The 27,330-nt window shown below is 34.8% G+C and overlaps 1 protein-coding gene across 1 annotated transcript in view; it reads right to left on the bottom strand.

Moving 5' to 3' along the window:
* PRKCH (protein kinase C eta) overlaps positions 1–27,330 on the bottom strand; it is a 308,783-nt gene that overhangs the window by 151,694 nt on the left and 129,759 nt on the right. Inside the window, exon 3 of the mRNA XM_044664866.1 lies at positions 3,208–3,358. Within this exon, the coding sequence (XP_044520801.1) occupies positions 3,208–3,358 (151 nt within the window). The remainder of the gene's footprint in view (positions 1–3,207; positions 3,359–27,330) is intronic.

Consider the following 27,330-nt stretch of genomic DNA (forward strand, 5'->3'; position numbering starts at 1 on the left):
TTGTAATTAGATTTCAAAATATACCTCTATAAAATACCAAAGCCACAATTCTCATAGAAATAGACTATTATTGATGCATATAGGTAGGTCTCAGTCTTCTCTTTCATATTTCCTTTCTAGCTTTCCCAAATAATAAACAAATGGAGGCAGTTTCTTTCTCTCATGGCACTACGCTCTTAGGGTCTTCAAAGGAAAAAGCAGAAAAGAAGAATTTAGCCTCCTAATGTAACTCTTATTCTTAAGCTATGACTCACATAAGGGTATATGTATGTTTAGACAGATAAACTTCAGGAAAATCTTTTATTTCCTATAAGAAATGGTCATGTATTTGAATTCCTCCAAATATGGAATGCTTACCTATGTATATTTAATCTCTATCACCAGTAAAGCTTCATTGTTTTTCTAGTAATGTCAATATTTTCAAGCTGACCCATTTATACCCAGTTCCTTGTCTGTATGTGGCCACTAGCCTAGATTCTCAAGACAGCTGCCCATGACTAAGGGTCTGTGGCCATGAATATTTCATCCATATGGATAAAATCCATGATTGTCTTCATTTGCCTCAGTTTCCTCATCTATAAAAAGAACTGGAGAAAGAAATGACAAAGCATTCCAGTATCTTTGCCCATGACCGAACAACAACAAAAACAAAAACTTAAATATTTGTTGAATTTAAAAAAGATTAAAATCTAATTAGTAGATAATGTTCTTCTGAAGGAAAAATAATTAATAAATTGACTAGCATTCTACTATGAAGGATAATATTTACTAAAAATAACAGCACAGTGTAAATGATAAGAGCAGATAAACTGAGTTCAATTCCAAGCTATGTGATCTTGCATCTTTTCTCTTTATACATCTTAAAAATGGAGAGAATAATACTTATGATGATTAAATGAGATACTGATTATAAAAAAGTTTGTAAACAGCAAAGCTCTTTACAAATGTCCCTTCTTGGTATTCCACAGCTTGCTTTATTCTCACCACACTGTGAAGTAGGTATTATTAACATCATTTTACAGATGAGGAAAAAAGCTTTCAGAGAGTAATTGACTTGCTTATGGTCAGAAAGTTGATCAGGGTAGAATTTGATTCCCAAACTCTCCTAACTCCTGGTATAGGAATAGTGTCATTCATTATACCTTGCTACTCTTGTCCAGATCTGGTATGCTCATTACAAAAGTTAATGTTTGAAAATGCTAACTTGACCCAACCAATTGCTGTCCCCAAATTTAAGTCAAGAATACACGTGAAAATTAAAATAGATTATAACTTTCTCATTGGTGCTCATGACTAAGGGCATGAGCCTTTAAAAATGAGGCAGCTAGAGGATAGAAAGGAGAATGTGCTGGACTTGGCACTGGAAGATCTTAGTTCAAATCCTAATCAATTCTTTTTTTTTTTTTTAATTTTATTTTTATTTTTTTTTTTTAACCCTTATACTTCGGTGTATTGTCTCATAGGTGGAAGAGTGGTAAGGGTGGGCAATGGGGGTCAAGTGACTTACCCAGGGTCACACAGCTGGGAAGTGGCTGAGGCCGGGTTTGAACCTAGGACCTCCTGTCTCTAGGCCTGACTCTCACTCCACTGAGCTACCCAGCTGCCCCCCTAATCAATTCTTAATAATTGTGTATAGGCAACTCATTTAACCTCTGTGTGCTTCAGTCTCCTCATCTAAAAAGTGGGGAGAATAATAGCACCTACCCTTCCAAGGGTTGTTGTGAGAAGCAAAAAAGATAACATAAGCAAAGTGCATTATAAATTGTAAACTGCTATATGAGTGTTAATTATTGTTATTATTAAATCACTAGATTTGGGGAGAAACACCTAAATAGGTCTCTGGCAAATTTCTTAATTGTTCCTACTTACTCTAGGCAATGACCCACAGTCTTTTTGCTGTACCACATATTTGAGCAGAAAGATATATATGAACAGAAAAATATATGCATATATTCATGCTCTCTCTCTCTCTGGCTGGGTTTTTTTTTGTTATTTTCTATACCTGTGCTTAGAAGGCAGTAACTCATTAAAGAGAACTCTGTGAGCTCAGCTGATTTACAAGGAAGATTTGCCTTCAAAACACCCTTGAGTTGTGATGAGTAGAGATGCCTTCCCAGAGATAATTTATAATCTTTTTACTTCTTAACAGAAACACCAAAACATTTGCTAGAGATTAGAGTATGACTGTTGATAAAGGTTAAAATTACATAGAATATTTTTTTTATCTAGTCTAGTGATTTCATTAGTTAAGAGAAGTCCTGGGGAAGAATCTCCATTTACAACTTAATTATCTAAAAGTTGCACTGAGAAATTAAGTAATGTTCCTAGGATTGCAAAGCTAGTAATGTCAGAGATGGGACTTGAATCCAGGTATTTCTGACTCTGAGCTGATTCTGCATCACAATATGAATTGAAAGATGGCTATAATTCTTTCTGCCTACTATAATCAATAACAAATTGTTCATAGACTCCCTTCACAGATATCCCTTCTACACTGAGACTTTCCCCATCGTGGTTTCACTATATTGCAGGTTAGCATAAGAAATTAAAAGGGAATTTGGGGGGAGTTTTTGAAAGCCACAGACAATACATGAAGGCCAGAAAATGATGTACAAAAAGTTTAGACTCAGAAATGTATAAAATATATGTAAATGTATAAAATAAATGTATAAAATATATGTGTAGTATTTTGTGAAGTTTGTGAAAACAATGTGAAAGCCTACAGATAACACACAAAAGACTAGAAGTGTAGAGATATTTTATTTTTGACTTACATATAGCCAATGATCAAATACTTAACTTGTATTTTACAATAAGGTACTCTAAACATCCCATAAAAGAAAAATTAAAAAAAATCAGACTTCTTTGGGAAGTGAAGAGAGAGAAGGGGGATAGGGAAGAGAGGGGGAGGGAAGAAGTGAGGAAGGAGGGAATGAAGAAATGTAGAAAGGGAGGGAGGGAAAGAGGGAGGGGGAAGGAAGGAAGGAGAAACTTCCACTAAGAAGTTCTGATACTTGTTTGCTGGCAAAAGATCTGAGAAGACAATAGTTTGACACTAATGACTAAAATGAAATCCTCAGGTCACCAAAACCCCCTTCAATTAATCATGCTATCATTGTATCATACAATTAAGCGAAATAAAGAGCTAATTCTATAAAATCATAACTGATAGGGAAAAGGTAGCAAGAAGATGTGAAGGAATCATACCATATGAACTCCTTGCAATGTGAGCAGTAGGTAGGTTGTCTCAGATATGTTGCCATAAACTTATGTCCATTAATTTGATGAACTCGTCTTCGCATTGCTCTCTGACGCTTCCGAGTAAAATGCTTGAAGATTCTGTCTCTCTGGAGAGTTGCTGTACATTGGAAGATGAATGAAGAAAAGAAATATGTAACAAGTATTTCTGCAATGGATTTGTAAAGAAGCATATGAACAATAAACTACTTCAAATATATAAAAATACATTGTCATTCTTTAGGAATAAAATATATACACACAGAGTGCTTCCTTTGTTACTGCAAAGATTTATATTTATGACATTGTAGCTGTTTTTCCATAATGGCGCTAATCATTTGAGACCGTCACAATTCAACACAATTTGTTGTTGGTGTCATCTACAAAACAAGATATTATGTGCCAGACTAATAAATATAAGAACAGCACTAAAAACAACAATAATAATGATAGATTAGTAATGTCAAAGGAGGTGACTGAAATTCTAGCTTCTCAAGAAAACTAAAAAGTGGTTGGGCTACATAAGATCCATTGTTATTGTCTCAAATGCCTTGCAGTAGTGCATTAATTATTAATAGGCACTTTACCAGCTTCCTCTCAGAGGTAAGCCTGATTTCTCCTTTCTTAACAGAAGGCATCTATTACCAAAGGATGAAAATACCAGTGATCTTTTCAAATATAGGCTAATTACATGTTTATGTGATTTATACAAAGTTTATTGGCTGACTGACACTCAAAGCCTGTATCATAAAAAAAATCTATAAACGCTTACAACAAATACAATTTTGGCTGAGGAGCAAAAAAAAAAAAAAAAAAAAAAAAAAAAAGGTGTGTCAAAAGCCCTAAGTGTATAAGAAACAACATGTTATCTATTCAGGAATTACTGAACAAACTGCCCTAAAACACTGTGCCATTTACACTGCCTTTACTGAATATTCCAAAGTTTCTAACACAATTCTGCACCTATCACTTCTTTATGGATGACAAACTAGAGACATATATCTACATAGTGATAGACATATATTTACCTATCTACATCCATTAATCATTTATATGTTTTAGACACCAACTCCATATTGGAGTTTTCTCTGAAAAACAAAAAAATTTCTCCCATTCAACCATTTCAAGAACATATTAAATAGTCACCATCTTCAAGCTATAATGAAAAGAAAAAAATTTTAAATACTGACACTCAGGGAAGGAGATCAAAATCATATGGAAACACAATACACAGCTTTTGATATCTATTAATCTTGCCTATTATGAGAATTATGTCAAAGATGCATTTAGTGAGACTATCAAGGATGAGTTTATGTCCTAATACTTCTATTCAGCTATAAAAAGCAGGTATTTTATCCACGTCTACACCAGCAAATAGAACATTAAATATGAAAGAAGAATTGGAAGTCAGCAACTTGTCTTAGTATCATTTCTATTTGAATCCCTTCAGAAAGAATGAGACCATAATAACGATGGTGATAATGATGATGATTATGAGTAACAACATACTGGTTTTTATAATGCACTTAAAAGTCTGCAAAGGTCCATACATAATCTCCTTTGACTTTAAAATAATCCTGTAGGTAAATGCTATTATTACTTCCATTTTATAGATAAAGGAACTTTACTAAGCTTAGAGAGCTTCAATGTTTTGCCCAGGGATAGAGCTAATAAGTACTAAGTGGTATTCAAATACAGTTGTTTTTGTCTCCACACCAGACCACTATACCACATGGCCTCTCACAAATGACCCAGGTGGTGACACTGAATTTCATTTAATCTCCTTTCTTAACTAAAGAACATGTCTGCAGCAAAGCCATCTGAGGCATCAAGAAAGGGTGAGATGGGAGTAAAATAACTTGAGTCACCAACAGCATCTGTGTCCACTTCCCATGATGTATAAGCAGCAGCACCCCTTTTCCACACACCTATTTATTCCTTCAGATCCTGTGAAAGCTACAGCAACAATACTCTAGGGCTGTGATGGTGAACCTATTAGAGACTGACTGAGTGCCCAAACTGCAATGCTCATGCCACATGTGAGCCCCCTCACCCCTGCCTTTCCACAGAAAGAGAGAGGTATATGATGAGAGCTCCCTCTAGCACATGTGTAACATAGGTTTGCCAACACAGCTCTAGGGCAAGGGCAAGGACAGAAAAAGAGCTGGCCTTCTGGTCCCTGGAGCAATTTAGTCAAAGTAGTGGCAGCTGCCACACTATCAGTCAGTCTTGTCCTTTGCCAGAGATTGAGTGGTAGCAGGGGATGACTAGCAAGGAAGTTAATGTCACTGAATATAAGAGTATGTGGAAGGAGGTAATGTATAAGAAGATTGGAAATGTAATAGGGGTTTAGTTTATGAAGGACTTTGAATGCTAAACAGAGCATTTTATATTTGATCCTGAAAGTGATAGGGAGCCACTAGAGTTTGGGTTTTTTTTTTTTTGAGTGGGGGGTAGTGCTAACATAATCAGATTTGTGCTTTAGGAAAAACATGTTAATAGCTGAGTGGAGAATGGGTTACAGTGTGGGGAAACTCAAGGCAGGCAGAGCCACCAGCAAGTTGTAGAAGTAATCCAAGTGAGGTGATGAGGACTGGAAGCAGGATGGTGGCAGCATCAGAGAAGAAAAGGGAATATATATGAGATGTTCCAAAGGTGAAATCAACAGGTCTTTGAAATAGCTTGGATATGGAGTTAATAGTGAGGAAACAAGGATGGCTCCTAGGTTGTGAATCTAGGGGATTGAGAGGATTATATTGCCCTCTATAGTAATAGGGAAGGTTGGAAAGAGGATTTAAGGGGAAAGATAATGAATTTTGTTTCAGACATATTGAGATGTCTATTGGACATCCAGTTTGAGATTTCCGAAAGGCAACTGGAATTGGGAGAGTTAAAGACAGAAGAGAATTTGGAACAGGATAGAAGATCAGAGAATTATTAGCATGGAGAGCGTATTGAATATATGGGAGCTGATGAGATCAAGTGAAGCCTAGAGTATATATAGAGAAGAGCCCAGGACAGAACCCTGAGGAATTCTCTAATTGGAGGAGGTGCTCTAGAAGAGGATCCAGCAAAGGAGACAGAGAAGGAGCAGTCAGATAGATAAACAGGAGGAGAATGAGGAGAGAGTGGTGTCCTGCAAACCTAGAGAAAAAAATGGTATCAAGGAGAAGAGAGAGATATCGACAGGCTTCATAAAGGTTGTAGAGAATGTTGATTGAGAAAAGGCCATTGGATTTGATAACTTAGAGATCATTGGTAACTTTGGGATGATAGCATCATAGATTTAGAGCTGAAAAGGACTCCATAGGTCATTTAGTCCAAAGATCAGTGGAAGCCACAATAGCATCCTAGAAGTTCAGACCTCAAAATCAATGGACAAACTATGAGTTAGCCAATTCTGAGATGTCCTCCCACATTTCTCAAATGGTCGTTTGTTATTGTGGAAGAACAGCCTGTATGATAATGGTGGAAAACCTCAACTCAAACATAGCTCTTTCTATCATATTTTACTCCAAGAGATTCTGAAAAACTTGAAAAACATTTATTTTGTACCAATGACTGCTAGTAATCTTGTACATTTTATTTTATGCATTTTTAAGACATGTTCTGAGAAAGGGTCCACAGGCTTCACCAAATTGCCAAAAGTGACAGGGATTCAAAAAAAAGGTTAAGAATCTTTAGCATGATGGATGTAGAGCACTGAAAAACTAGAATTCAATTCCTGCCTCAGAGACTTACTAACTATATGGCAAGTCACTAAATATCTCTTAATTTCAGTTTCCTCATCTGTAAAATTGAGGTAACAAAAGCACCTACTCCAGGGGGTTGTTGTAAGGATCAAATGGAATAATATTTATAAGACATTCTCGAAATTTTATAGTGCTATACAAATGTCAGCCATTATTAAGAACCCCTGTGTTAAAATATTGCCACAGCCATTGAAAACCAAGCCATCTCCTTGTCATGACAAAGCATGACAGCAGATTCTTACAGGAGCATCTTTAAATTTTAGTGTAAGATTTTCAAAAACTTTACATTTTTAAAAATTATTTTATATGCTTTTTTTCATTTAAAAGAAATGAACAAACATGGAAACATCATACATGATAACATTTTAAGGTTTTAAATATACTTAAATTTTTAAAATTAAAGAAGGTTATGATTTGAAAAATGTAAACAGAACAGAAAAAATAGGCCTAGAAGTACATTCTTGTCTCTGGCACTGATTCTTCAACTCCTTTGTGGATGACAGAGGGCAAGATCTTCATATTACTTATTTAGGGCAGTGTTAAAAGAACCAAATATTTAATTTAATTGTGTCAAACCAAATAGGACTTGAAAAATCAGTTAGGTCACATTTATGTCAACCACATGACATCAGAATCTGACATGTTTTGCAGCCAAAACTGGTATTTCAACTTTTGTGCCCAAAGTATTCTTACAGGAAAATTAATTGGTATGAAGAGCTTATATGGGGTTACATTCCAATCTCAAGATATTGTATGTACTGATTACTTTTGTCCTCATTGAGTTAGTTATTACAAACTATATGTCTGTGGCAGAGGGGTAAGGCAATTGAAAAATTACATAAAAAAGGAACTGATAATTTTGAAAACAAAGTGAGAATTCCATTTTGAAAACCTAATTTTGAACTGATATTTCACAAGATCTTCAGAAAATATCTAAGTCACAGGGGAATGAAGGTCCATCTTTTTAATACCAGTATTCTTATGGTAATAATGCTCAACTCTAAGTCACAGAATACCTGAGTTTCCAAAGAAAGTTCTGGATTGCCTAGAGAACAACAGGAAGGGGGCAAGATAGGTATAAATTAGCTGCAATATATAATCAACAAATAATGATGAAAAGGATATTTTACATCAGAGAGATGTATGAATAGAGAAGATGAATCAACCATGTTCAAAGACAAAGGATAATTGATGGACCACCAGTGTGCTCCACTTGTATTCATACAATGTTGATAGATTTAGAGAAATAGCTACAGCATACTTAGACTGTGGTCAATCTAAGGCTGAAAAAGTCCAAAAGTTGAAAAAATGGGAAAGAATTACAAGTTACATTCCATTTCTGATTCCAATTCCTTTTCACACAGAATCCTTTTTCATGTGTTCTGTGCGTATAAAAATGCTCTCTTGGGGAATGCTCATGTCCCAGAATAAAAATAATAAATCTCAAAACAACAACTACTCTCTAAGTCTATCTAAACAGTTCTGAAACCATTTTATTGTGTACCAGCTAGTCTACATCACTCCAACATTTCTATAAGAATAGAAGCTGAGAGGCAGTCAGGTGGCTCAACCAATGAAGAACCAGACCTGGAGGTGGGAGGTCTTGGCTTCAAATCTAGCCTCCGACACTCTCATTGTATGACCCTGATCAACTTACTTCACACCCCCATTGTCTAGCCCTTACTGCTCTTCTGTAAGACAGAAGATAAGAATTTTAAAAATCAGACAGGAGCTTGAGTAAAAGCTATGCTAAAACCCAGGTACACTTTTGTGGCAGGAAGAGAATTGCAAAAATTTAGGGTGAAGAAAGTAATGACCACCGTTTGAAACTGATTGACAGAATTTCTTATATATGACTCCTCTTCAGGCCACGTAGTGACCACTGTCTGAACCTGGTTGGCCAGTGGAACTCCCTTATTTTGAAACAATTACCTAAAGAGGTACATGACCCTCAAGGTTACAAATCTGAATAAAATACATTGAATAAAAGTGGCTGCCCTAAATGGAATTCAAGCATTCCACAGACCCCAACTATAAGTTAGGTTCCTTATCTAACAATTAAATAATCCTGTCAAAAAATGAAATGAGGTTATTCTTGATTTTGCCATGTTGGTTCTTTGCAGTCATTTCCTTCCTTTCTAGACAGTGGCCAAATCTTTCTTTAATGATCTTTTTTAGACTACCTACAAATTGAAGTCAAACTCTCTGGCCTAGACTGTTCAAACTTTGTGGTACTCTCATGTTTTCTGAAAATGAGGATAACCTTTGCCCTTCTCCAATCTTGAAATATTGCTCCTGTTTTCTGAAAAACTTCGGCTATTATAGACATGGTTCAGTAATTACACATGCCAGTTCTTTCTGGACCTAAGTTTGTCTGGGCTAAATACTAGAATAAAAAGGTAAGTGGGTGTTCTCTTGCTATCCATCTTGCTTATCAACTCATTATAACCATTTTTATTTTGTTCCTTCCAATGCAACAATTATTTCTCCTTGGGAGAAAAAACATAAGCAAAGTAGAAAACGAGTATTTCTTTCTTTTCTTGTCAGTTATCTATTACCTTGCAAAAAAAGTGGCAGCTCTGTAGCACAGGGCATAGAATATTGGACAAAGTCAGGAAGATTTAAGTTGAAATCTGGCCTCAGATACTTACTAGCTGTGTGACCATGGGAAAGACACTTAATCACTCAGCTTTCACTGACAGCCTCTTCCCATTTTGTGCTTTAGCATTAATCAGGACTTTTCTGGGATTGTGCTACATCCTCATATTGATTCTTTTTTACTTGCCTTTGTATCTATTCTCTAAATTTCTTTCTTTTCCAAGCTAAGTTGTTGAGTGAGTTCCCTGGGCATCCATGTTAGTCTTTTCAGTCTAGTCCCATTTTTTTAAACTCCAAAGTGAAATTGTTTCCTTTTGTATCTTTATCATTTACTTCCTCATCGTTTTTCATCTTCCCTGAGTTGACTTCCCTTGTAGAATTATATAGTTCATGGTTATCCTATCTATCCTTCCTCAAAACCCTTTGAAATCTGCTTTCCTGAAATCTATGGACATGTCAAACTAGATCCATATTTCCTTCCTGTCTATATCACAAGCTCTAGAAAGGTAAACATTTCCACATATGATTCCCAACATTTTTACTCTAGCAAAGAGTTCCTCCCTGATAACTGAAAAGCACCTCTTTGAGTCTCATTTTCCTATTCTGTAAAAATAAAGGTTCAGACTAGATGACCTCTAAGATCATATTCAATTCAATAATCTTCTTCAAATACCTGTAACTTATTATCTCTATTTTTGATAAGTTTGTAGATCATTTTGTTGTTAAGACATTTTTTAATAATATCTGATTCTTCATGACCCCATTTGGAGTTTATTTTTATTTTTTAAAGGACAGATGTTATTTTTAATTTTTTAGCTCCAATTTCTCTCTCTTTTTCTACTCATTTCCCCCACCCAATGATAAGGAAAAAGGAAAAGCTGCGCCTGTTACAAATATGTATAATTATACAAAAATAATTTCTATATTAACTATGTTCCAAGAAAAAGTTAAAAGAAAAAGAAAGGAGGTTTTAAAAATATTTCAATCTGTATCAATTCTCTGCCTAGAGGCTGATAGTATCTTTCACCATGAGTCCTTTGGAATTGTGGTAAATCATTTAATGATCAAAGATACATTTGGGGTTTTCTTGACAAAGGCACTAGAGTGGTTGGCCATTTTTTCCTCCAGCTTATTTTGCAGATAAGAAAATTTAGCCAAGTTAAGCAACTTGCCCAGGTGACTTACTAATAGTAAGTGTCTGAGGATTGATTTGAACTCAGAAAGATGAGTTCCTAACTTCAGGCCTGGTGCTCTACCCATTGCTAGCTGCCTGTAGATTATAGGATCATAGATTTAAAGCTGGAAGGGATTTTAGAAGCCATAGAGTCCACCTTCCAATTTAGATGGGCCATCTGAGACATTGTGAAGTTAGGTGAGTGGCCCAGGGTCACAGAGCTAATAAGTGTCTGAAGAGAGATTTGAACCCAGGACTTTCCAAGTCCAGTATCCTATTCACTCTCAATAATGGAGTTACCAAGGACGGTGTCCTTTCCAAGAAGGTTGATCAATCATACCCCTCATTGTGGTTGTCTGTGCAAGACGAAAAGTTATTTGAAATACTAACCTGAGATGTTGCTGAGTCTTGGTTAGGAGGCTGAGAGAATGGTACTCATAGAAACTTCCTCCCTCTTCCTAATTCTAATCATTGCCCCTCACATATTTTCTGCCCAGAAAGGAAAGTGACTAAAAGTTCCTGAGACTGAAGTATTCACACTTAAAGTGCCCCATCCTCAATTTCCAAGATTTGCTGCAAAATTCCTTCATCAGTTAAACTCTACCTCCACTCTCTTCCCTCACTCTAACAGATCACAAAGTTTGAGATGAATGATAGAGCTCCTTGCTAAAAAAGAACACAGATATATCTTAGAGATATCAACTAATCAGCAAATATTAATATCCTACCATATACTAAGCATTCATGCTAAGCACTGGAAAAAATGAGAAGTCAATACAATTTTTTTGCAAGACAGAAAAGGAATTAATCAATTTTTAAAAATCCTTCCCTTTTTTTAGAATTGATTTCTAAAGCAGAAGAGCAGTAAGGGCTAAGGAACTGAGCTTAAGTGATTTGGCCAGTGTTACACAGCTAGACAGTGTCTAAGGCCATATTTGAACCCAGATCTTCCCAACTCCAAGCCTCAAGCTCTAGACACCTAGCTGCCCCTATTCAAATTTACAATACCCTTTGTATTGATCATTTTGGTAATTCATATAGTTTCAATGGGAAGTTGGCTCCAAATTTCTGTCTTTAACTTTGTCATTTAATTTTCATTAAATAAGACATGACCGAAACCTCTAATCAATGAATCAGCATTACCATGTTTCACAAGAACTAGGTAATGGCACTTGGCTTTAAAAGGAAATTTAATTCTCTTATTTAAGGTTACAAGCCTTTAAAATTTTTTTTTAGTTTTTTTTTCAATGAAGAAACATTAATTTTCTCTCACCCAATGGGACAAAAAAGAAAACTATAACCTGATGGCTCCATTTAGTATGCTCCCTTCCACATCCTATTCTGATAATATTTCAATGTTATAGCTCCCTCATCTAAGAATGTATCTGATAATTTACAAAAGGTCACATATATTTTTATATCACACTGGGTACAGTGCCTGACACATAGTAAAGGCTTAATAAATGCTTGTTGACTGACTGAATAAACATGAGCAATCTAAATGTTATAATATTATTTATAAAAGAAGTTTCCTCATTGGCAAGAAAGCTACTTGACTTTATTTTTAAAAACACCTGGCTCATAAGAGGAATTATATAACCTTCTTGCTTACAACATGGTCTTCAAAATACACTACTGAAGAGAGAAATCTTCACTCAGCTTCTCCCTTCCTTCAGATAACCTTTTGAACTTCTATTTACCAGAAAGAACAGACCTGGAATCTGGCATAAGATCTAAGCCCACATTTAGCAGCCAATGAAGCCAACAATTAAATGTATACTTTCAAAAAGTTATTAAACTATATTTCTATTATGGTAAATATTAAAATGATCTGTCAACACCCAAAACATTAATAATTTAAGAAAAAAAGCAGAAGAAATGGGCCTGGAGTACAGAGAGATGTGCATTCAGATTATGCCTCTGACAATTATTACTTCTACAACTAGTTACCTTCTTTGACGTCTAGCTTCCTCATGTGTAAAATGGAAATAATAATACCTCTTGATACCTACCTCACCAGTTTATTGTAAGGATCAAATAAGCTAATAGATGCTTTGCACAAAACTTAAAGAGATATAGGTTGGCTAATAATATTAAAATAAATGAAATAAATAATTGCATGAAGGCAGAGACAAGCAATTCTTAACTATCTCTGTGCCTCCCAGTGGTAGTTGTCTCTACTCCTCAAATCAGAACTATTTATGTATATCAAGCACTTAAATATATTTTTAGAACAAATGTACATCAGTAATAACTTAGAAGGAAGGCAAAATGGTTCTGAGAAAACAATTTTCTCACAATGGGAGTGCACCCTTTTTTGTTTTAGAACAATATAGCCTGTTCTCAGTGACCCAAGTTTCTGGACACTAGGATTTTACTTCCAGCCTCAAATTCATCTTCCTCTCTAATAATATCCCTACACAAACAACCTGTCCAACTGACATCTTTTCAAGACACACGCGTTTCCTGCTTAAAATCTCAAAGAACCCTACCTCCTCCAGCTTGTTTATTTAATTTCCCTCTTAGTTTTTTTTCCTGTGTTACTAGAAAAATTCAGGCCTAGTAGGCAAAAAGGTTACATGTTGCATAAACATTCACTTCTGCTACACACAGCATCAGCAATGAAATGTAAGCAGAGGTGTTTGGGATGCTTATTTGATCTTGGTACAGACCATTTTCAAAGCCATTAGATGATTGCATATTTATGTATAAATTCAAAACGGGCTTGAAAATTCCCTTACTGGAGGAAAAAAATACTTTACTGTACAACCAGATTTCCTGTAAAACTAATGGCCTCTAGCCAATTATTTCAGTTCTAGGAAAAACATCAGTATAATGAGACAGCCTCCTTCTAGTGAATTTCATCTGCACTGTATAATCGCTCCTATTTATTCAAGGGACAAATCTACCATGTGTCATTTGCTGTTTCTTTTTCTCCCTTTTAACATTTGACTTTTGACCAAAAAAAAAAAAAGAAAAGAAAAGATAAAAAAATCAAATAAATTTACTACACTGTTAGCAACTCCAGTTAAATATTTGGTAGAGGAGAAATTGAAACTACTGGCTAAAAAGGTTATCCGTTTTATCATCCTTCCTGTCCCTTTCCTCTTACTATGAATAATCCAGTCTGACCTCTTGAATTAAGGTTTCCCATCTCTTTTAAGGCTGTCTCAGACCTTAACGAGAAACAGAACATTCAGTCCATCACCTGAAGTGTTTGTCATTCATTCGCCAAAATATCCAGAATGTTGCTTTTTACTGTATTATATTCATCCCACAAAAGGTAAGTCATGGAATGAAATGATATGTAGGAAGCAATTAGTTTACTATTTTTAATTGAATTAAGTATAGCCTTTGTGAGAAAGAATGGTCCCTAAAGATTGCAAGCTTAATTTTAAAAGTGGAGACACTTTTGCCTAAAGTAGATTTTTTTTAATCCAATGTATAACACTGACATTATCTGCAAGAACTAAATTTTGCAATCTTCAACTTTAAATCTCCAGAAACTGAATAAGAGCCAATATCTAAAGTATATGGATCTTGAGAGATCTTTTTTTGTTATTGTTTATTTTTATTTTTATATGTAACATAATGATACGTATTACTTTTTATAAATATGTAATAAATTATAATAAATATGCTTACCCAAAAGAAACAAATTCTCACATTAGCTATGTCCAAAATTCTATCTCATTCTTTTTTTTTCTTCCTCTCATTACCTTCCCCTCCCCAAGAAGGCAGGTAATATGATTTTGGTTATACATATATTATCACATAATATATATTTCCATGTTTGTTATGTTGTGAAACAAGAGACATTTTGCTTACACTAGAGAAAAATTCATGGAGGAAATGAGATAAAAATTGGTGTGTTTCAATCTGCATTTGGACTCTGTTCTCCTTCTATGATAGTAGATCTTCTTTTTCATCATGAGTCAATACTATATCTTAAAGATCATTGCCTATTTGGGTTGGAATATAATGCAGACTATTGATGAACTGTAAACTTCAGAACTTCCAACCTATTATTGGAGAAGTCAGAGACAGTAGTAAAAATGCTCAGAACCAGATGCATGATTCTTGATAGGGAAATCAAATTGCCTGGGTATTTCTGATGAAGAGTTAAGTTATACATGGAAAAAGATGTCATTTGTGACAAAGTAGATTATTGCAGTCCAAGCATGAACTCTGTGAACTTTAAAAATTATGTATACATATATGTCAGTATGGTTCTATTATATAAAATCATTTTAATAGTAATAATAGCAATTAGGTGGCCTAGTGATAGAGTGCTAGACCTGCAGTCAGGAAGACCTGAGCTCAAATCCATCCTCAGACACCTAATAGCTTTATGACCCTAGGCAGATCATGAAACCTCCATTTCCCTCACCTCAGTTTCCTCATATGTAAAATAGGGATAATAATAGCACCAGGGTTATTGTGAAGATAAAGTGATACCTTTAAAGTTTGCACCTTAAAGCACTATATAAATACTACTTATTATTAATAATATCCCTCATCCCTAGATAGAACAGCATATCTCACGATCAGTCTCCCTGAATTCACTGCCATCAAATTTCAGGGTTGAACTTTTACCACACAAGACCAAGAAAGTGAAACATTTCTTCATCAAAAAACCATATCCTTTGAGTTATTCTGTTAGTGATTAAGCACCCAGGGAAGCTAGATGGCTCAGTGGATAGAGTGCCAGGTCTGGAGATGAGAGGTCTTGGATTCATATCTTACCCATTTAACCGAAATGCCAAACCTTTAATGTTCTACTGCCTTGGTAAGTCATGGAATATACTTAGTATATAGATTCTAAGACAGCAGGTATGGGTTAAAAAAATACGTGTGTGTGTGTGTGTGTGTGTGTGTGTGTGTCTGTGTGTGTCTGTGTGTGTGTGTATTCCTAACATCTATTATTTGCCAGGCACTGGTAAATACTGTGCTAGGTTCTAGGGATACAAATACAAAGAAAAACAAAGAAAAAGATACAAGATAGAATTGGGGAAGAATAGTTTTTTAAAAATTAAACAAGACAAAAGAAAAATTCCTGATTGAGTGTGGATCATAGTGAAAATGAGTAAAACACAAAGCTTAGGATTGAAGAAAGTAAGGGCAGTAGACAATTTCAATGATAAAATATTAGTGCTGATCAGATTTCTTCTCATATTCTAACCACTTCTACTTTACAAAGAGGAAAACAAGCAAAAGCATAAGGATATAGACCAAAATACAAAGTATATGAAAAATACATATAGTAAAAATATAAAGTTAACAAATATAAACATATAAAAAGTAGAGAAAGAAGGAAGGGACCAGGTTATATAGTGCCTAGTGGGTACCAAGTAATGTACTAAGTACTTTCTATAAATATTATTTCATCTGATACTTATAACTGTGAAGCAGGTACTATTATTTTCCCCATTTTACAGTTAAAGAAATTGAGTCAAACAAAGATTAAATGACTTGCCCAGGGTCACAGAGCTATTAAATGAGGTTGGATTTGAATGCAGGTATTCCTGATTCAAGGCCCATCATTTTATCTACTTCTGGATTCTATGTACTTAATCTAATCTCTTCCATTGTTTAGCTTTCCTATATTTTAACCAGTGTAAAATAGTCACAACTTTTGTTTATTTTTTGGTTCAATTTATCTAGATCTGAAAGCAGGAAACTGAAGTCTCCCACTAATATTGTTTTACTGTCTATTTCCTCTTGAAGTTCCTTTAAAAATTTGGAAGTTGTACCATTTAGTGCATATATGTTTAGTATTAATATTATTTCATTGCCTATAATACCTTTCATCAAGATGTAATTTCCTTTCTTATCTGTTTTAATTAGATCTACTTTTGTTTTAGCTTTGTCTGAGATCATGATTGCTACTCCTGCTTTTTTAACTTCAGATGATACACAATAAATTCTGCTTGATCACCTTACCTTTACTCTGTGTGTGCCTCCCTGCCTCAAATGTGTTTCTTTTTTAAGATTTTTAAAATTTATTTAGAATATTTTTTCTATGGTTACATGATTCATGATTTTTTCTACCTTTCTTCCTTCCCCACCCCCAGAGCTGACAAGCTCTGTCAAGCTACTGGGTTATACATGTATCATTGTTCAAAACCTATTTCCATGCTATTCATATTTGCAGTAGAGTGATCTTCCATTTATTTATTTAGGCATTCCTTCCTTCCTTCATTCATTTCTAAAAACCCTTACCTTCCATCATGGAATTAATACTTTGTATTGATTCTAAGGCAGAAGAGTGGTAAGGACTAGGCAATGGGAGTCAAGTGGCTTGCCCTGGGTCACACAAGCTAGGAAGTGTTTGAGGCCAGCTTTGAACCCAGGACCTTCTGTCTCTGGACTTGGCTCTCAATCCACTAAGTCACCCAGTTGCTCCCTAGAGTGATCTTTTAGCATCAAAATGCTAATCATATCCCCATCGAACCACATGATTGATCATATTTTTTTCTTCTGCATTTCTGCTCCCATGGTTCTTTCTCTGGATGTGGATAGTGTTCTTTCTCATAAATTCCTCTGGATTGTCTTGGATCATTGCATTGCTGCTAGTAGAAAAGTCTGTTACATTTTATTGTGCCATAATGTATCAGTTTCTGTGTACAACATTCTCCTGTTCTGTTCCTTTTACTTTACATCAATTCTTGGAGTTCTTTTCATTTCACATGGAATTCCTCCAGTTCATCATTCCTTTCAGCACAATAGTATTCCATCACCAGCAGATACCACAATTTGTTCAGCCATTCCCCAATTGATGGACACCCCCCTCCATTTTCCAATTTTTTGGCCACCACAAAGAGCACAGCTATAAATATTTTAGTACAAGTATTTTTCCTTATTATCTCTTTTAGGTCCAAACCCAGCAATGGTATGGCTAAATCAAAGGGCATGCAATCTTTTAAAGTCCTTTGGGCATAATTCTAAATTGCCCTCCAGAATTATTGGATTAATTCACAACTCTACCAGCAGTGTATGTGTCCCAATTTTGCCACATTCCCTCCAACATTTATCAATTTCCTTTGTTGCCATATTGGCCAGTCTGCTAGGTGTGAGGTGGTACTTCAGAATTGTTTTTATTTGTATTTCTCTAATCAGCAGGAATTTAGAACACCTTTTCATGTGCTTATTAATAGTTTTGATTTCTTCATGTGAAAACTGCCTATTCATGTCTCTTGACCATCAAATGTGCTTCTTGTAAACAACATATCATAGGATTATTCTGGTTTTAAATCCACTCTGCTAGCTGCTTCTGTTTTATGGGAGAGCTCATCCCATTAACATTCACAATTATGATCACCAACTATGTATTTTCCTCCATCTTCTTTTCTCCTTTCCTCCTCTTTCTCCTTTCACTCTCCTCACAAGTGTTTTGTTTTTGATCTCTACATGCTACTTCCCCCTCCTTTCTATCACTCTCCCCTTTGTCATATCCTCTTCTACTTCTCTATAAGGTAGAGTAGGATTCTACACCCAAATGAGTATGGTTGTTATTCCTTCTCAGAGCCAATTATGATGAGAGTAAGAGTTAAGCTTTGCCCAACACCATTCTCATCTTCCTCTACATTGTAATCATTTTCCATGTCTTTTTAGGTGAGATAATTTACTCCATTCCATCTGTTCCTTCCCTCTTTTTTCAGTGCAACCCTCTCTTTCACCCCTTGATATTTTTTGCATATCATGTCATCTTAATCATTTTATTCCCACACCCTCTCTCTATGTATACTCCTTCTAATTGCTCTAATACTTAAAATAATTTTAAGAATTACAAATATCATTTTTTGGCTGTATAAAAATATTCACAGCTGTGCTCTTTGTGGTGGCAAAAATATGGAAAATGAGGAGGTATTCCTCAATTGAGGAATGGCTGAACAAATTGTGGAATATGATGGTGATGGAATACTCTTGTGCTATAAGGAATGATGAACTGCTCAATTTCTATATGAACTGGAAAGACTTCCATGAACTGATGTGGAGTGAAATGAGCAGAACCAAGAGAACATTGTACACAGAAAGTGAAACATTATGGAATGATCAAATATAATCAACTTTGCTACTAGTAGTAATGCAATGATCCAGGACAATCCTGAGAGACTTATAAGAAAGAATGTTATCCACATCAAGAAAAAGAACTGTGGAAGTAGAAACACAGAAGAAAAACATATGATTTATCACTTGTTTCATATGGAGATATGATTTGGGGTTTTGGTTTTAAAAGATTACTCTATTAAAAAAATGAATAATGTGGAAATAGGTATCAAATAATAACTCATGTATAATCCAGGGGAATTGCTTGTCAGCTCTGTGAGTGGAGAAGGAAGAGAGAAAACATGAATCATGCAACCATGGAAAAAAATTAAAAAATGAATTAATTAACTTAAAAACACACAAATATTTTTCCAGGTTAAAATATAAACAGTTTGACCTTATTGAATCCCTTTCATTTTCTTTTTCCTATTTATTTTTTTGTGTGTGTTTCTCTTGGATCTTGTTTTTGGACATCAAATTTTCTGATCAGGTCTGTTCTTTTCATCAGGTGTGCTTAGGAATCTTCTATTTTATTAAACAATCATAAATAACCTAAATCTTTAGTCTTCCAAAATATCATATTCCAAGCTTTCCAGTTCCTTAATGTGGAGGCTGCTAAGTCCTTTGCAATCCTGACTGTAGCTCCATAGTATTTGAATTGCTTATTTCTGGTTGCTTGCCATATTTTCTCCTTGGCTTGGGGGCTCTTCAATTTAGCTCTTGTATTCCATGGAGTTTCCATTTAGAGATTTAGTTCTGGAGATGATCTATGGATTCTTTCAATTTCTATTTTACCCTCTTACTCAAGAGGGTATTTTTTTCTTGGATAATTTTTCTTGGATAATTTCTTGTAATATGATGTCTAGGCTTTTTTTTTGGCCATGACTTTTAGGTCATTCAATAATTCTTGAGTTGTCTCTCCTGGTTGGTTGTTTTTTCCAGGTCAGTTGTTTTTAAAATGAGATATTTCACATTTTCTTGTGTTTTTTTTTTCATTCTTTTGATTTTGTTTTATGGTTTCTTGTTGTCTCATGAAGTCATTAGTTTCTAATTGTCCAATCCTAATTTTTAAGAAACAATGATTTTTCTGTGAGCTTTTGTACCTACTTTTCCATTTGGTCAATTCTACTTTTTAAGAAACTCTTTTCTCCATGGATATTTGTACCTGGAACAGTAGATGTGGGGTGGGAGGGCTTGCTGTTGGATTGCACCAGAACTCATTGGTTTTGCCTCCTGCTGGCTTTGCTGTCCTCTCACCCCAGTTAACCAGACCCTCTCTGCTTTCCTTTCAAATTGTCTTCTGCATGAAAGTTTCTTAACTCCATCTCCTTGTTGTTTTTTACTCTAGTATTCATTTAATTATTATTTTAAGATTGGTTAAAAAGGATTCTCATAGTGGTCTCAGTTTTCTCTGCTTCTACTCTGCCATCTTAGCTCCACCCCCAAAATTACAGTTGTTGAAAGGACCTTTGTTAGTGAGGAAAGGAATACAAAATGCAGCTTTGGTAGAATTGTGAAGTGTAATGCATCTATTCTGCAAAGTAATTTTTAACCACACTCCCAAAGTCACTAGACCTCTTGACCAGTAATACAATAACCAGGCCTGTACCTATAAAGAGATCAAAGAAAGTAAGGAAGAACCTGTATGCACAAAAATAGTATGTATAACTTGACTTTTTGTTTTGGCAAAAACACAGAAACAAAGGAGGTACATTAGTTAGGAAACAAGGTAACAAATTATGGTATTAAATATAATGGAATATTAATATGCTGTAAAAAGTGACAAAAGGATTGGATTTGGAGAAACTGGGAAGGTCTAATTGATACAGAATGAAGTGAGCAGAACTATAAGGACTACTTATATAATAACTAAATTTTAAAAGAAAACAGTTATGACTTAAGAACCATGATCAATTCAATTATTAATCATGAGTCCAGAAAATAATAATACATCAAGCTTTATATCCCTAGAAGAGAAAAGATTGAAAAGAGGCATAAAATGAGATATATATATTTAGATATGGCCAATATATGAATTGGTTGTGCAAAAATATTTCATTTTAAGGTAAGTGAGGTAACATGGCAGAAAGTAGGAATATTAATAGTAATACTACCCCCAAATAATGAAAATAGATGTTAGTGAAACATTAAAAAAACACACACAGAAGAGAATAGAAGGAAATTTAGAAGATGACATATAACATGCATGAAAAGGCTGAAACCACCATATTAAATTTAATATTTATATTTAAAAAGATTTGTATGAAAGAGATTGACAGGATTATCTACAATACTTTTTTATTTTTTTTAATATAGGGAAATGTTCACAGGGGTGATAATTTCTAACAAATGGTTATCTAGTCTCTACTTAAAAACTTCCATAAAGTAGTAATGACTCTCCCTACCTGGGTCACTCATTCTATTTTGGGGCAGTTCTAACTCAAAGGGAGTTTTTCCTTTTTCTGTAAAACCAAAATCTGCCTTTCCATAATTTCTACCCATGGTTTCTTGTTCTGCCCTCTAGTGCAGAAAACAAAGGAAAAAAAACCTAATCCTGCTTCCTTACAAATGATAGTTCTTTGAACAAGATGACAACTATTGAGTACTTCCTAAGTATCCTAAAAGGATTTTTTGTGTGCCGTGTAGCTCTTTGGCAGCCTGGTGAAGCCTATGGCCCCTTCTCAGAATTATGTTTTTAAGTACATAAAATAAAGGACACAGGGACATAAAGGAAATATATGTGTATTATATATTAGGAGGGCATATATATACACATATTTCTTTTGCATTCTTAAGTCCTTTATTTTGTGTATTTAAAAACATAATTCTGAGAAGTCCACAGGCTTCACCAGATTACAAAGGGGATCTATGATAGAAAAATATTTTTTAATATGTGTATTGGGAGGGTGTCTGTAGACCCCAGTTTAAGAAACCCTGATCTGAAGCATTCTCTGAGGTAACAATTATCACTGACATCAACCAATCTTTGAATGAATAGATTGAAACTCTCACCACAATTATGGTTATAGTCTAGTTTGATCCAATTTTTCCCAAAACATGGTACCCAGTGCCAAATGTAAAAATATGGATGTCTGATGTAGTCAGAGTACACTTAGATAAAAACTTCCCTTGTTAATACATACTTTTTCTATTAATGCAATAAAGTTCACATTAGCTTTGTTGGGGGAGGATGTGATGTGCTTCTTAACTCATATAGAACTTAAAGTTCATTAAAATCTATAAGTTCTTTTCATATTGTGAAAATAAGTTAGGATTTCATATTTTATTTCATTTTAAGAGATTCAGTCCTCTTATTACAACTGGTTGGGATTCTCCTGAATCTCATTTCATTTTTTGCAAATGGTGCTATTCCTCAAGTTTCATGGTATCTGCAAAATTTAAACATGTCATCTTTCCTTTCATGTAAGTTTCTGATTTTTTAAAAATAAACAGAATTAAGCCAAGGAGAGAGTCCTGTTGAAAACTACTATAGACATACCTCCAAGTGGAGAGATTGCCTCATAAACCATTACACCTTGGGTCTGGTTTTAAATTAGTTCTAAATTCAACCAAATTGTGTATATCGCTATCTTCTCTAAAAGATATGATTCTAGTCCATTCCTCAACATTTATTCCAATCTATAAAACTCAGTAATGGTTACAGCCTGCTAATCAAAGGGAAAATAAATGCAAATTTATACTTATAGAATAATTATCACCCATTTAACTTTAATTTTTTTTCAAAGTTGCTTTTAAAGAAGGAGTGGGAACATCATCCATGATTTTGTTTTGGGCTCAAAAGACTAAGCAGATTTTGGAACAGTTAGGGATGATGCAGTAGGGTCTCTTCAGCAGCATTCTTGGGTTCCTGACACACAACAGAATAGTATTATCTGCCTGGCAGAAAGAATGAATCATTCTTGCTCCAAGTTGGTTCTACCAGATCTAGTTGAATGAGAAACTCTAATATGATTCTTTCTCATGAAATTGTTACCACCTCCTCTTCATTTAAACTTATTAAAACATAAGCCAACATGCTCCCAGACTTCTTAGAGTATGCCTTGTTTACCCAGTTGGCAAGTTCTTCCTTATCTAGAATAAATCAGTTTTGCTAATTGCCCTTGGAACTAGTCAAGAACTACAAAGTGAATGCTACAGCCCATTGCTACATATATTTTAATTTTCCTCATAGGTTCTGAAAGCAATAACAATGGGTGTGACACCCTATTTGGTAACAATCATACTTCATTTTTATCCTTTAAAAACAAAAACAAAGAAAACACCTTAAAATTTATTCTCTTTGTTAGCAATGTGATTTGATCCTGCATTCTAATACAGAACAAAGTGTTTATTTCTCCCCTAAGTAAAATACACACAAAAGTATTTATTAGCTTAAATGCTAGGTATGCAAATATTTGATATAGACAAAAAAACATTTCACAGAGTCTATACTCTGGCCTACCTAAAGTTTCAGGTTTCTTCAGTTTTGTGTTTGTATCAAATAGGCATAGTATAAAAGCCAGTTTCACCTGATTTGTCAGGAATGAAGCTTTTCATGTTTTATTTTGTTTTTTAAATTCATTCCATCGCCTCGAAACTCATGTAAAGCTGTTGATGTTCTCTGAATGTTTTCTTCTCTGTACTAAAAATCTCCATTTCCTTCTACCAATCTTTGTATGCATAGATTGGAGTGTGTTCACAATCCTGGCTGCAGTCCCTAATGTGGTACCGAGAACACAATTCTATGGATATTTGATATGGCAGAATCTAACTAAATTATAACTTCCCATGTTATAGAAACTGCTTCTATTCAAACAATCTAGAATCTAGTGGCATTGAATTCTTTGCCAACATCTCATTTCCAGACTTTGAGTATTTTCATTGGCTGTCTTCCACACCTGGAACTCTCTCCCTCTTTACCTCTGCCTCCTGAATTCCCTGGTTCTTTCAAGCTTTCAAGCCTCAGCAAAAATCCTACCTAGTTCCTTTCCCAGTCCACCTTAATGCTAGTCCTGTCCCTCTAAGATTATCTTCAACTGATCTGGTCTGTGTTTGTACAGAGTTGTTAGCATATAGTGTCCTCCCTTAGACTGTAAACTCCTTAAGAACAGGGATTGTTTTTTTGTTTTGTTTTGTTTGTCTTTCTTTAGCACAATGCCTGGAAAATACATAGTAGTTGCTTGTTGACTAATTGACTACAACTAAGATAGGTGATTTTCTCTGTCTTAATTAACTTTTACTTCCTTTAGTTGTCATTTTAAACCTTATATATGAAGCATTTGATAGCACTAAAACGTGAATCAAGGCAACTGAAATTCTTAATCCTTTAGGGTTATCACTTATTTAAAAAGTAGAAGCTGTTTTTAGTAGAATTTTGGCGGGGAAAAATTAGTTTTTTCAATTTATTTTTTTACTAGACAGTGCTGAATCAGAGAATAAAATTGTATCCTCTTTGGAACTGTTATGCACAGAAAATTCCTATTATCTATCCTCCCACAGACAGAAGAGCTGTATTAATGTCACCAAAATCATCCCTAGCTTTTTAACTTGTGACAGGTTTAAGTTCTGCTAATACTGAGGAGAGTTGATCAAGTATTGAACATTCCCAGTGTTTGTCAAAAAGAAACAAAAAAGTGGTCTTAGGAAATTTACAAATGAGTTGGGAGACAGAAAATGTGTGTGTGTGTGATGTGTGTGTATACACATGCATACATACACAAATATATTCTCCTATATTCTTACAAACACACATACATGACCTATATGTGTATAGATATTCCAGTGCCACTGGATCATAAAGTATAGGAATAAAAGCAGTTTATATAACAAATGAAGATATATATGTATCTTCATATATATACATATATACACATACATACGCATGCATAATAAAGGGCCACCATGTTTCATCTAAAAGTTTCAGTACAAGAATTTCAAGTCATGATCCTTCCATTTACTCTGGATGGTCAAAAAGACCAAATAACGGATCATCTTGTCATAGTTGGGCATGAAGCAAGCAAATTCTTTCTTGATGTGAGCCTTGCCTGGCTCACCCCAAAGCAGGCAAAATAGGCAGGTTCAGATACTCTTGGCATCTGAAAGTGGAATGATAACAAAAGAGCATGAATTTTAAAATGAAGCAAGGTAGCTGTCATTTGGTTAGCAATACATTTTCCAGTACAGACTCCACTTTGGTAAATTGCATTCCTGATGGTTTAAATCATGAAAGATGAAAGAGTCAAATTTCCTCAGACAAAACTTCCCACGTTTTCTTGTCATTACAAGAGAAAATTCCCTGAGAATACAAAGACAGTGCTTTCCCCCCTTTATTTTAACAGTTTTAGGTGCTTAATTTTTACCTGACATGATTTATTAAAGACTTTATTATTTCTAAAAGTAATAGAGGATAAAGCAGCAGTATTTTCCTTCTTTCACTATTTTTTTTTGGCAACCTTAAGAATACAATATGAGAGTTCACAAAAGACTTCTTTGTTCTCAAAAGGAAAAATTCCCAACCAAGCCTATTTAACAAAAAAAAAGGAAGAAAAACAATCCTGGATCATAGTGCTGAAAGAGTATGGAATGTTTGATTAAAAAACACTTACCAAGGCCAGCTGCAATGGTTCATGGAAAAAAAGGAAAAGGTTTCAGAACTGATTGGTCAATATGAAGGGCCCAATTCCTCTAGCACTTCTTCATGGTGCTATTGGCACTGGATTTTATGTTTAATGACTAAGGAAATTCAAACTATGGATTAGAAAAAAAACTACAACAGAAAAACTGCCCTAAAATTACTATACTAAATGGACTAAATCAGTGATTTAATATAGTAGGAATTTCAATGCACAACAAGGAATTTGGTAATTTTCTTACTTCAGGATTGTGAAAGGTTAGAACGACAGAAGACACAAGACTTTGGAATTAGGAGGAACTAGAGAATATTCCAAAAGCAAGAAAATGTCAGATGAATCTGAAATGGAAAGATCTTAAAAGAATTAAAAATCATAGAATCAGAGGTAGAAGAGATCTTAAGAGATGTTCTACTTCCACTGCTTTATTTGATAGGATATATTAGTATCTTTGTCTTCAGAAGATACTTTTCTCTGAGGACTGCTTTCTCTCAGCTCCTCTCAGAACTATATGATTTCTCTCAAGTACTTTTCTCTGAAGAGTTACATTTTCTAAATTATATTTCTGTTCCTGACTCTAAATAAACTGTCTGACTCTGAGAGGGGTAGCACCTTACAGACAAACAAGGACATCCAGAGATGTTAAACACTTTATCATTGATTTTAAATGAAAAAGCTCAGATTCAAACTTGGGCCTTTCATATATTTAAAATGCCAAACTGCCATATTTTAAAAGATTTAGTAAAGGTGCAGCAAGATGGTGCAAGTGAGGAAGCTGAGTCTTCCTGAGTTCAAATCCAGCCTAAGACACTTACTAGCTGTGTGACTCTGAGCAAGCCACTTAAGCCTATTTGCCTCAGTTTCTCATCTGTAAAGGAGATGGAGAAGGAAATGGCAAATCACTGCAGTATCTTTGAAAGAAAATCCCAAATGGCACCTTGAGGAAACAGACATGCCTGAAAAATGACTGAACAACAGCAACAACAAAAAAGATCTAGGGAAAGGGCCTTAGAAGACGACACCTGGACTACTGCAAAATCCTTTTAATGAGCCCCGCTGTATCTAGTCTCTCTCCTCTCTAATCCATCTTCCACATCACTGCCAAAATGATATTCATAAAGCACGGGCATGATTATGTCACCAGCCTACGTAAGAAATTCTAGGGGCTCTCTAAGGTCTAGTTTAAACTCCATGGTCACATATAAACTCCTCTGTTTAAGGTCTGCACAAAGGACTCAGCCTAACTCTCCAGACTTATCACACATTACTCTTCACACACTCTATGCTCCAGTCAGACTCTTCTAACTGCTGCCCCATCTCCCATCTCAAGCCTTAGGACAGGCTGACCATCATATGAGTAACATACTTTCCCCTCATCTATTTATATGATATACCTATATATATTAATAATATACATCTCTATATCTCTGTAACATTTATATGTAAATATATAGATAAAATATTTATATTACTTTAAGTTTTTGTAAAGTTCTTTACAAATACTGTTATCTCCATTTTACAGATGAGGAAACAGAGGCAGGCAGAGATTAAGTGACTTGCCTGGGGTCATATAGCCAGTAAGCTTTGGAGGATGGATTTGAAAACTCAGATCTCCCGGATTCTAGGTCCAGAACTCTATCTTATGCACCACCTAGTTGCATCTATAAGATGGGTTATGTTCCTTCATCAAGTGGATTCCTTTAATATGCTTACTAGAAGTTACTATGTTTCTAAGACGCTGAGCTTCCTGTCTAGGATCCCCAGTCTCCTTGGAATAAATCAAGCCTGTATAAGAAATTGGGGGCTAAAAATTATACCATTTTTCTCTAAGAACTAAATTATGACTTTTCAATCTGGTAAGGATATTTATGCCCACCTTCTCATCCCAGCA

The sequence above is a fragment of the Gracilinanus agilis genome, chromosome 2, assembly GCF_016433145.1.
Source record: "Gracilinanus agilis isolate LMUSP501 chromosome 2, AgileGrace, whole genome shotgun sequence".
In the NCBI taxonomy this organism is placed as follows: Eukaryota; Metazoa; Chordata; class Mammalia; order Didelphimorphia; family Didelphidae; genus Gracilinanus; species Gracilinanus agilis.